We start from the raw sequence: 11891 nt of genomic DNA on the forward strand, positions 1-11891 counted from the left end.
TGGTATAATGTTTCATAATTCCAAGATGCTGTGATTGTTATATTCAAGGTAAACTGATAATCCAGTCAAAGAATACCCCCGACGGGACAGAACAGGCGCAGGCAATGTTTTTCTGGTTGATTTACATTTATTATTGCATACATACAACACCAATTGCGTCAACCATGAATGTGCCGTTTCTGAAGCTGTGCACGTAATCATGGGGTCTTATATACTATAACATGAATTCCAATTTTCTGTTTTGTTAAATACACACAGAGCATGGTCAACAACACAGAATAGCGTCTCTATATGGTTGTACAATAATAAAGGGACACAAATCTCACAAAAGGAGTCGTCTTGTTTTCTATAAAACTGTCTCGTACATAACACCACAGACTCGTAAGCGCTCGTCTTCTAAATGTAATGCTTTTGATACCTACTGCACAGTGTTTAACTGCATAAATGTATTTTAGTGGTTAGCCATCACCAATAACCAAAGCAGGAAAAAAAGATGCGTCTAGAGTAAATAGTTGTACTTTAATCAAGACTTGGATTGCAATTATATCAAGAATGTTAATAAAAGTGAAAAATACTGCACGAAAAATTACAGGAGCGTTGGTAAAATAGTTTTACCGAACCGTGATCTAAATTAAAATGATCTAATTACCCAGTCCTTCAGTGCCCGCAGGCCAAATAGGATGGCAGAATTCAGTGGCAGTCGTAAAGGGTGCTTAGAAAAGCCGTTGACCATCTTTTTTTCCCACTTTTTACAACAACACTCTTCCTCCCACAAATTGTAATTCTTCCTTATTCTTTTAACCACCCATTGGTTGCTTCACAGAAAAGCTGCTGTTGTCGGTTAACACCAAGATAGAGACTTGCAGATAGGACACTAGAATTACAATACTGACGTCACCGGTATTTTTTCTGACATCACCACGTTTATATATCACATAAAATGTATATGGCATAATGAACACTTGTTTTTTTTGTAAGTGGAAGAGAGGAGAGGTGGGATAACAGACTATTATAGTACTACTCCAAACACTCGATGCTCGGGGGGGGGGGGAGGGGTGAAATCTATGGGAAATTAACCACTTAACTACCTGCTCTTGGGTAGGAGTAGCAAACCACAAAACACTCGTAAAATGAATGAAGCGCACTGTAATAGCCAGAAAAGTACAAAAAATATACAGGGGTGAACTACCAACGGCGATTTGATAATTGCAAAAGCTGCTCAAGCGCGCGCTGTGGCAGTGTTTGCGCCAGCTCGTCACACATGGCAGCAAAAATGACGCAACCTCGTACTTACCCTAACCAGTAACAGCGATACCCTAGCTCCTCAACAGCACGACTGTAACACAAGCCCGACACTGAAATATATGCTGACCCGCTAAGAACAGAAAGGCCGCATTATGAAGCGGTTTCCCAGCGACCGACGGTGTCACAGCTCTCCTACGTGGAGTAACAAGATAACTGCAGTTTATTTTCTTTAACACATTAGATTATTATCATGATCTGGGTTTCCTAAAGCAAACATATCCATAACGTAGTGTAAGATCCAGACTCTCCATTTCTTCCAGTTAATAAACGAATGCGGTACCCGTTAGACTTCTAATCCGGACGAGGCTATTTTACTGTAGCCAAGTATAACTGCCATCAAACCAAGACAGCGCAGCTCGGACAGACTGCTAAAACCACTTGAATTCCCCAAACACACACAACACAGTGGTCAACAATAAATTCTTACCACAGCACAGTACCTCTCAACTACAGTATAATAAATATATTTCATTTAGAATACCTTTCTTTAAAAAAAACCAAACAAACAAAATACCATCTTTGCAAGAAACTACAATGTAAATTTCCAAAGCAAGTGCAGCGTATTTAGCCGCACGGAAAAAAGCACCCTCGCGGAAAAAACACGCTCACTGGTAATGCCATCTCCAAAGTTCCCATCAAAACGTGACAGAAGCACATCACATTCATCGCGAACGGAGTCTGTACTTATATCAGCTTTGGATAAAATGCAACAAATGGTGGCATATACGCACGTACGGTATACACTGTGTGTATATGTATGTATGTACTGTATATACATATGCATACATACACCACGTGCGTATCAGGTCCACTGCGGAGTAACTTTCCCAATTCACGCATCCTGTCAAAATATACATAAGACACTATGTATGCATATACTGCATCACATATATACTCTACTATACATAATTCCAGTATTACTCCTGAACCATAAGAGGATAGGATATGCAAAGGGAATGGACACGGAAGCCTCACTCACAGTGGATATGTGGAAATCTGTATGCAGGGGGTCACCACCCCACTCCACTGCCCTGTATGAGAACGCATACACCGTTTCAAGTATGGTCCGGAAAATGAGTCAGTTACTACGAATGACTGTTTTTTGTACATTCACAACTTGAAAGGGTGTCGGGGAAAAAAACGAACCGATGCTCGCTGCGGCTGATCCCGAAACGGAACACAACGTTGCATTCAAAACACTCGGCGCAACACGTCGACACAGAAAGGGAAACGCCGCCGTAAAAACGGTCTCTCCAAAGCGTCTGCTCGCAGACGCGCATCCTAGAGATAAACAACCATTCCAGTTTCTATGGTGCGTCACCAGACCCGCACGTGTAAACCTGTCATTGATGTCCCCATCCATTTCCGATAAGGGCTTACTGGGTGCATTCGGTTTAAATGTGCATATTAGCGATGTGACGCCATCGAAATCGAGACACTGAAAAGATGCAGAATGTCAGTCACAGAGCGGCTGCGGAGACCAATAGCTCGTGGCCAGAAACACCAGCTATAATATTGCACAAGTTCAACATATATTTGTGCGCACGTACAGACACAGGCACGCATCTCCCGCCAGAGTGAAATATCCATCGGACTTACGGAAACACGTATACAAGGAAACAAACAAGAACAAAACAACGTGATTCCACATGGATGTACCGAACAACCAAAGTCTTTTGAAACAAGTGGAGTACGTGAGCACCTCCTACCTGGTCGAACATCAATACGTTTCTTACTCAGATTCGGTGTGAGGGTACACACTTGTTGCTGCTTTATACAGACCATACATACACATACATTTATTATATTTCTCCATATTTCTACAATAAATGATAAATAAACCTTATATTCTATAATAATTCTATCTTCCTGTGAACTCTTTAGAGGCAAGAAAGCTGTTGCCTGGCCTCAAGGGTATCTGCGGGTTGCCAGAGTCAGTCCTTGACGGAACGGGAGGAGGGAATCCTGGGATTGTGGAAGTGGGCGGGGCTCCCCAGCCACCCAAGTCGAACCCAGAGCTGGGGAACGGGATGTGCGGATGCGCAGGGGCGGAGTCAGGGGCGGGGTTTGGGGCAGTGACTGGTGGAAAGGGGCACTGCGCAGCTGGAGTAGATCCCCCCGGGGTGGGGAAAACCTCCTCAAAGGTCACCCACTGCTGGGCACGTTTCCCTGGCGCCGGGGGCGGAGCCAGCAAGGGGGCGGGGCGTGGGACGTCCGACACGGCCCGTTGGAGGCGGGGCTTGCCGGACAGCGCCAGCTGCTGGGAGTGGAAGTCGGGCGTGAGCGAGCGGCGCTGGGCGGGGACCGGCTTGCCGGCGAACGGGTTGGCGCCTGCCGATTGGCCGTCGGACAGGAAGGGGTTGGGCGAGGCCCGCAGGGCCTCCTGGGATTTGCTACGCGAGGGCACCGGGGGCGGGAGCTGGGCGGAGCCTTGCTGGGAGGAGAAGGGGGCGGGGTTTAGGGAGAGTGACGCTGACAGGGCCGAATGGGGTGGGGCTGGGGCGTGGCGGAGGGAACAGCTTCGGGTCAGGGGCTGGGTGCTGAGCCAGGAGGTGCAGGGCGGCAGGCCGGAACTGAGGGGGGCGAAGGGGTCGGTTTTCCTTTGTGCTTCTCTTTGGAATCCGTTCACGCCGTTGACCTGCCGCCGCAAGAGGAAGAAACGACACAGGAAATCAGCAAACACGACCCCACAACTAATCCCAGCAATAATCAACCCACACAACACCTGGGATTAATCCTCTGGCACACACGTCCATTCTTCACGTCTCAGAGGGATACGAGCAGAGAGGTGTGGTGAGATCCACACCTGTTCTTTCTGTGTGTAAATCATGCATCAATATAGCGTTCTTCTAACAGGCTAATCTAAACACTATGGACAGCAGACATGTACACATGTAAACGTGCATGCACAAGTTGCCATGAAATGTGCTTGTAAACAACTATGAAGAGAGATACTGACAACACAAGAAACTAATTTAACTCTCGGGACTGTAGCCAGATACACAATTTGTGTGTAAAATTGTTTTAGCAGTTTTAAGGGTAACTGCACTCACTGTTTCAGCCTGGCTCCACCTACGACACAATTTTGAAAAATGCGCGCTGGGGTGGGTGCTTCCATTTAATTTGCACAAAGTATTCTGTATGCAAATTCATTTGCACAGTGTAGCTGCGCCAGGCTCATTAAATTTGGATCAAACAGTCGTTGCAGATCAAATATGAATCAATATTCAGGAGCCTCACCTCAAATGCTTTCGGAAACATATTTTAGACGACCGTTTAGGTGGAAAGCGAGTTTATGAACAGGCCGCCATGTTTCTCTGGTTTGAAAAATGTTTGGCCGAAAGGAGTCTAGCCAATCAGGTGCCGGCAGTGTTCCGTCGTAATTAAAAAGTAAACGGACAAATCTGTGGACAGCAACTTGATGTCTTGAGTGACATTTACATGATGTAGTAGTACCTCCAAACTGGTACTCTAATGTCCTGCCTGGTGCGGGCCCAGAGTAGAACACAGAAAGCTTTTTTCAAACATTAGAGGGCAGCACCAAGACATTTTCTACCAGGTGTTTCTGATAAAATGATTATTTCAGAAACGTTGAAATAAACAGCATGGATTAAAATGTTTCATTATAAAGTAGCCATACAAACACATTTACAGCTAAAAAAAAGGGATCTAGAGTGTAATTACCCTTTAAGATATGCAGGCATAAATGTCAGAGCTACCTTGGTAAAATAACTGCTGTGTCATAATAAAACCCATTCTGTTGTTATGATGTCACAGTTGGCATGCTATCCAGCCAACAGTCTTGCCCGTAAAATCATTCTACCACGCTTACCAGCTAAGCAAGTCACCTTGAAATGTTAATGTTTGTCAGCCAACTGTTTACCTTTATACTGACAGTAGCCAGGAAGCATGTATGCAAATTATCCCATCCACTAATATATCATAAAAGCAGTCTTTTTAGTGTATGATAATTGAAAAGGAATGTGTTCTTGTCCCATTATATCTCTTCTCTCAGGGGAAGATTACTTTCCACACTTGTGGAAAATTGATTTGAAAGACAAAAACTGCTTGAAGGCTGCTGGGTGGCTCATCCTGATAGGGTACCGTTTCATTGCTCTCTAGCAACCCCTGCTGGTCGATTGGATGGCTCATCACACACAATAAGACTACAAGTCATCACAATAAGACTAAACACTGTTAAGTGACACAGCTTACAAGGCTCCACTACTCACTCCCATTGCTCAAGTGTGTAGGCCAAAGCTATGGAACAACTACAGAAAGTTACACGGTTTTCTACCTGACAGCACTTGCTATTTGCCTAATAGTGTCAGAAACATGAGCCCACACAAACACAAGACCTTTGATAAGGAAGCATCACATTAATTTAAGCTGGTGTTAGGCTGAGATGATTCAGACAAGTCCGAACTGCGAAGCGACATGTTCGGGGAAAAAAAAAGTTATTGGAGGAAGAAAAAAAAGGAAATAAACCTTACACCAGTATATGATCGCAACAGAAAAGATGGCAAACTGAAAATAAATTACCACCTTATGAATACAGAGGGGAAAAAAGAACGAATAAACTAAAATATGCAAGTGAACCCCAATGTATGGACGGATTCATACATTGTGACTAAATGGGAGAGCGATGGAGGTAAGATTGAGACTGAAAGAGTCTTAAATACCTGTCACCCTGACGATTGCTCCTGCTTGCCAGAGAGAGAGAGAGATAGCCGTCAGGAAAAGCAGCGGGGAAAGGCGACATTTGTGCATTTGACATTCAGGAGGGACACTGGGGCAAAAAGGGGCTATTAGGGGCTTTTAATCTCAACTACAGGAGCCTCACTGTGAAGGAGGGAAGAGATTTAAAATGGGAAGACAGAAGATCCGCTCCACCTAATCATTCAAGCTTCTTTTTATTACATCTCATCATTTGAATCACAGAAAGAAAGTCGAGTCTGGCACTCGGGATGCCTTTTGCAGAACCACGCATGTATGATAAACTTGCTGAAGAGAGGGAACTGGTCTATCTGGCAATCAAAACCACTATCTAACTCCATTTGGCAACAATGATCCCAGATCAGTGCTATGGGATGCATCTCAAGTCACACATGGAATGCACCTGCACGCAACAGGTGAGGTTAAGTGGGGGGAGTGGTTTAGAACACAACCCTCGTGTAAGCAGAGACGGCACACTTAAGAGATGGATCAGGTGCGGATTTATAAGGCAAAGCGCCACCAAACAGTTCTCGAAGGGGCTGATGGGATATGTAGTCTGGGGCTCATTAAAATACAGATAACTGTGTCTCAGAGAAGTAGTATAGATCTCGGATTAGGTTTCCATTTCCTAACCGTATATCCATTATGAGCTAAAGGGCAAAACTGATCCTAGATCAGCATTCCTACTCTGAGACTGTTTATGAACTCGGGAGCTGGACTTCAACTCCCATCATGCCTCGTGTGTTATCCTTTGTGACGCCCCGTGTGGAGAGCGGGAGACTGACCTGAGAGGAAGGGGCGGGCTCAGCAGGCAGGGCGTGGGAGGAGCGACTGCGGGGCGGCGGCTTTGGGGACGCCAGGCCCGGGTTGGGCTGAGGGGCGGACGTGGGCTGCATGGGGGTGGCCATCTGCGGCTGCATGGGAGACGCCATCGTGGGCTGCATGGGGGTGGCCATTTGCGGTTGGACGGGAGACGCCATCGTGGGCTGCATGGGGGTGGCCATTTGCGGTTGGACGGGAGACGCCATCGTGGGCTGCATGGGGGTGGCCATTTGCGGTTGGACGGGAGACGCCATCGTGGGCTGCATGGGGGTGGCCATTTGCGGTTGGACGGGAGACGCCATCGTGGGCTGCATGGGGGTGGCCATTTGCGGCTGGACGGGAGACACCATCGTGGGCTGCATGGGGGTGGCCATTTGTGGCTGGACGGGAGACGCCATCGTGGGCTGCATGGGGGGGGCCATCTGCTGCTGCGCCGTGGGGCCTGTGGAACACAGACAGAAGCACAGAAGCCGCGTGAGCTTTCGCCGAGCAGCTCGTCGGAAGGCTCCGGCGGTAAAACCCGGGAAAGCCGCTCGCCCGCGCCGAACTGACCGAGGGGCAGGTCCGCCGGTTTGCCCGGGGGGCCCGCGGCAGGTCTCGGGGCCCCGGGGTGCGTCTCGCTCGTGGGCCGCGGCGCCCCCGGGTGGACGTCCGGGGAGGGCCGGGGGGCCCCGGGGTGAGCGAGAGGGGGGGGCCGGGACTGAGGGGTGACGCTGATGACCCCGGCTCGGGGGGGAATGGTCTGCAGACACAGAAACAGGGGGGGTGAGGACAGGGTCAGTGAGAAGGAAACAAACACACATGCCTGATAAAGACTAAACACATCATCAACGAACTGACACCTCAGAGACTGTTTGTAGCGCTCATGCTACTGTATGATTTTTCTGTATACCGGAAAGCAAAACAATCTTTCGTATAACAGACAATTAACCTTTAGAAGAGTACGTGTTTTTTGGAATGTTTTTTCACAGTTCTAGAACTCCACACTGCTTCCGGGTTACCCGTAGTGACCGTTACATCAGCATTACGTTCAGTTCTAAGCACATATTTATGTCCGCACACTTTAATGGGTTAACTATCATTTAATATCATTTTAGCTTGGTATGGAGAAAAAATATATATTGGGTCTGCTTTCAAATGGTGATGTGCGTCACTGAAGTTGTGAGTGCAGAGAGTGTTCAAACATGCCTGACGTTAGGACTCCAAACAGAGAACATCCATCCCACTTAAAATGCTCAAAACGCACCCTTCTCCAAACAATAACACCACTGAGTCAGTTTCTCAGCAAAACCGTGCCACGGTCATAACAGATGGTGCGGACCTGAGTCACGTTGGCACTGACGCAACTCGTGCAGAAAAACAAATAGTTCACAGAGAGGAAGAACGTCTTGATCTTTAACTCATCGAACAGCAGGTTTTTTTGGAATGTTCTTTCAAAATTCTAAGTCAGCGTTCTAGAACTCCATCGCTTTCAATTACCAGTAGTGATGGTGACATCAGAGTTAGAATGTTCAGTTAAGAACATTCTAATCACATATTTGTGACCTCACACATTAAAGGGTTAACGCTGAACAGAGCAAGAATGCTGGCGACAAAGGCACAGACATTCTACACACTGGCCAGATAGTCAGCTCTGTATCCTTCACACTGAAAACGTGGTCTCTGCCACGGTTGAGGTCAGAGGCATTCTGATTTGCAATTATAAATATTTATGAAGGGGTGTGGTTGAAGACAGAACATCCTAAGCAAGGTCTGCCATACAGCAAGGCTGCCAAACCCTGTTGCCAAAGATCTACCGTCCTGTAGTTTTCCACTCCAACCCTAAAAAGCACACCTCATTCAACAGCTGGAGATTTCCTTGAGCTACAGTAGATTTCCAGGAACAGGGTTGGGCAGCCCTGGCATATAGCATAAGAAAGAGCCAGAAGAACCTCCTAGTTAAGGAAGTATAGAAAGAAGTAAGGAATGCTGGAGTAACAGATCTGGTCAGTAAATAGAAGATCTTTAGGAACTGACCGGTCTCTGGGCTCCTCCTGGTGGACCCGCTGTAGGCTGCCCTCGACCTGAAACACACACCACAGACACACACCGTTAGCAGCCGAACACACACACACACACACACACACACACACACAAGAAAGCCTGACAGAAAAAGCGTGATATTTGGGGGTGTCACAAAGAGCATGATATTATTGGGCGTCATAAAAAGCGTGATATAAAGCGGTGTTTCTCAGCGAATGACGTCAGCCTTGTGACTGGTGACACGAGCCGCTCCGGGGGGGTGGGGGTGGGGGGAGGGTGTACCGGAACAGCTCACAACCGACAAAAGGCTGCTTCTGGGAAACGGCTTTTATTTGTGGGCAGCAGATCGATGAAGTGTGGCTTTTTATAAGCCTCACTTCTGCCTTTTACGGGTCTGCAGGGGAACTAAAGCCCAAATCCACAACAAAACAGTCCACTTTTTGTGCCATATCATCACGGTGCAGCTATTAAAAAAAATAAGGGTTTTCACCACGCCTCTGATATTGTTTGTGGCCCAGAGGCGTCCCGACAGGAAGCGTAGAAGATTCTGGAGCCGTGAGTAATATCGGCACCCCCCCAGCCCATCCCCCCCCCCACACGCCCGGCTCCCATTTCATTATAAGCAGCAGGGTTGGCTAGCGCACTGTCAGGGCGGATTAAGCCCCGCCCCCCGGGCCCGTCTGCCCCTCGGCCAACGGCGGCGCTTTCCCACGCGACTCCAATGACGGACGCGCCGCGGGCGCCCTGCACAGCTGCACCTGAGCGGAGAGAGCGCACCTGCAGGGAAACGCCAAGCTCATCTCTGGGAGAGACTCCGCCCCCTTCCGTTGGCCGCACCTGGATGCTCTCTCCCTCTGCTCTCTCTCTCTCTCTCTATTCCTGCTCTCTCTCTCTATACATCTCCGTATCTCTCTCACTCTGTCTCTCCCTCTCTCACTTTCTGTCTCTTGTTTGCTCTCTCTCACAGTCTCTCTCTCCAAGTCACTTTCGTTAGTTCTCTTTTGCTCACTCTCTCTCTCTCTCTCCCACACTTTCTCTCTCTCTCTACGCATCAGGCGGAACCTGCGCTCCGCCCACCTGGGAGTTCGTTAGGACAGGAAACCCGTCTGTGAGCGCTCCGTCTCTCACCTGTGAGGTCCGCGCGGGAAAGTCCGGGGCTTCTTTGCCCTTCGCGACGGCGGGAGAGGAACCAGGCAGAGTTACGTTCCAACGGCGATTAACGCTCAGGACACTGAGGTTCACTCACTACACGATACCTATACCTTCCTCCTACATACCTATACCTACCTGCTACATACCTACACCTACCTGCTACATACCTACACCTACCTGCTACATACCTACACCTACCTGCTACATACCTATACCTACCTGCCACATACCTATACCAACCTGCTACATACCTATACCAACCTGCTACACACCTATACCCACCTGCTACACACCTATACCAACCTGCTACATACCTATACCTACCTGCTACATACCTACACCTTCCTCCTACATACCTATACCTACCAATTCCACACAAACAACCACTCAGTTCGCTCACTACAAACACAGCTGCTACACACAGACTGCAAACTCCACACTGCGAACAGCCACAGCTCTATGATCTATAAAGTCACATGATCTACATGTACCACACAGACCAGGAGAGTATAGGTACCCAAGACACCAAGCTAGCGATGGAATGGGGCTTCGCACTTAGTAAGAGTCGTCGTCAGTGCCTATTCAGATTTGAACCAATCAGGTTCCCCTCCCCCCAAGATCAAAGCAATTTGATTGGTTCAAATCAGTGTAATGGCCTACAGCTGACCCTATGAACAAGTCCTAAGGTTTCTCCAGGACAGCTCGCTGGAAGGTAAAAGGAGGACAGAGGCCCTTTCATTCCAGTCCGCTGACAGATTCGGAGTCGTTACCTTCCAGGTCCTTCATAGGAATCGCTGGGATTTGAGGCTCTTCGAGGTCTTTTGGGGGCGAAAGCAAATAACAGTGTTGGAATGTAGCGGTCGAGACAAAGCACGAAAGAAGCAAGAGCCGAGGAACACGAGAGCCCCAAAGATTACCCAGGGAAACAAAACACCAGCACACCTGCTCACGGAACACAAAGGAAAACAAGCCTATACCAAGCACGGAGTAAAACACCAGAAGCAGGGGAGGGGAAAAGACAGATAAATTAACAGCTCTCTCCCAAACAAACCGTAAACAAAAAACATAATATCAAGCACTGTGTCATCATGACAGTTACTTGGCTAACGCTAACAGACTAGAGGGAAACGATCTAGGCCACACTTACTGTAAAAGTACAATCTCAAGCTAAACACCCAACTCTACAACCCTGTGCTTTCCAACCCCATCTGAACCAACCAGGGACGCAGTATGTGCCACACGTGCCTACAGTGTGTCCCCAGCTCGTATGCTTCACAAGAAAATGTAATAATTTCATTTTACGGATATTTTCTCACAACTTGGAAGGGCAAATGTGTGTGCTTGTGCTCATACTTCATCCAAATGTGCCGCCATCTTGGAATGGCTGTGCTGTGCATTAACGGGGATTACATGAGGGCAAGACTCACTACACAACACAAACTCAGGGTTTGAACACAAACCACCTTCGCCCTGAGACAGACAAGCTAGCAGTGGATTCGGTTAGCATTAGCACGTAGGATTAGCACGTTAGCCTCGGTTAAAACAGCGGTAATGGTAATGGTGCTGAATGGTGAGCGTGTTAACGATGTTACTGCACGTCCACGGGGCACTTTGGGTTGAATGGTGCTGGAGAGAATGGGGGGAAGAGCAGCAAGCTTCACAACCACGACACAGGACACAGAGCTACCGCCAATCACAATACAGGAAGCCTTAGCATGGGGTAGGCCGCGTTTTTACACCGTGAAAAGACGTCAGTTACCTCCCAGATCTTTCCTAGCTGGCGTCGGGCTTCTACCGCCTTTAAACGCAAAGAACAAAATTGTGGTCACATGACTGGTCATACACCAATCAGTGTCAAGAGACAGTGTTGGGGA

At 48.0% G+C, this 11891-nt stretch overlaps 1 protein-coding gene across 14 annotated transcripts in view; it reads right to left on the bottom strand.

Annotated features, from left to right (window-relative positions):
* Positions 1-754: 754 nt before the first annotated feature.
* Positions 755-11891, bottom strand: part of synj1 (synaptojanin 1) — a 30200-nt gene continuing 19063 nt past the window's right edge. For 9 of the 14 annotated variants that reach the window (XM_064352645.1, XM_064352638.1, XM_064352634.1 and 6 more), the window contains 5 exons: positions 11777-11815; positions 8860-8906; positions 7396-7585; positions 6807-7285; positions 755-3943 (listed from right to left, as the gene is read on the bottom strand). In XM_064352645.1, coding sequence (XP_064208715.1) covers positions 3167-3943; positions 6807-7285; positions 7396-7585; positions 8860-8906; positions 11777-11815 — 1532 coding nt within the window. In that variant the 3' untranslated portion in view covers positions 755-3166. Of the gene's footprint in view, positions 3944-5987; positions 6012-6806; positions 7286-7395; positions 7586-8859; positions 8907-11776; positions 11816-11891 lie in introns of all 14 variants that reach the window. The other 5 variants (XM_064352641.1, XM_064352637.1, XM_064352642.1 and 2 more) reach the window with 4 other exon arrangements.

Source organism: Anguilla rostrata, chromosome 9, assembly GCF_018555375.3.
Source record: "Anguilla rostrata isolate EN2019 chromosome 9, ASM1855537v3, whole genome shotgun sequence".
NCBI classification, from domain to species: domain Eukaryota; kingdom Metazoa; phylum Chordata; class Actinopteri; order Anguilliformes; family Anguillidae; genus Anguilla; species Anguilla rostrata.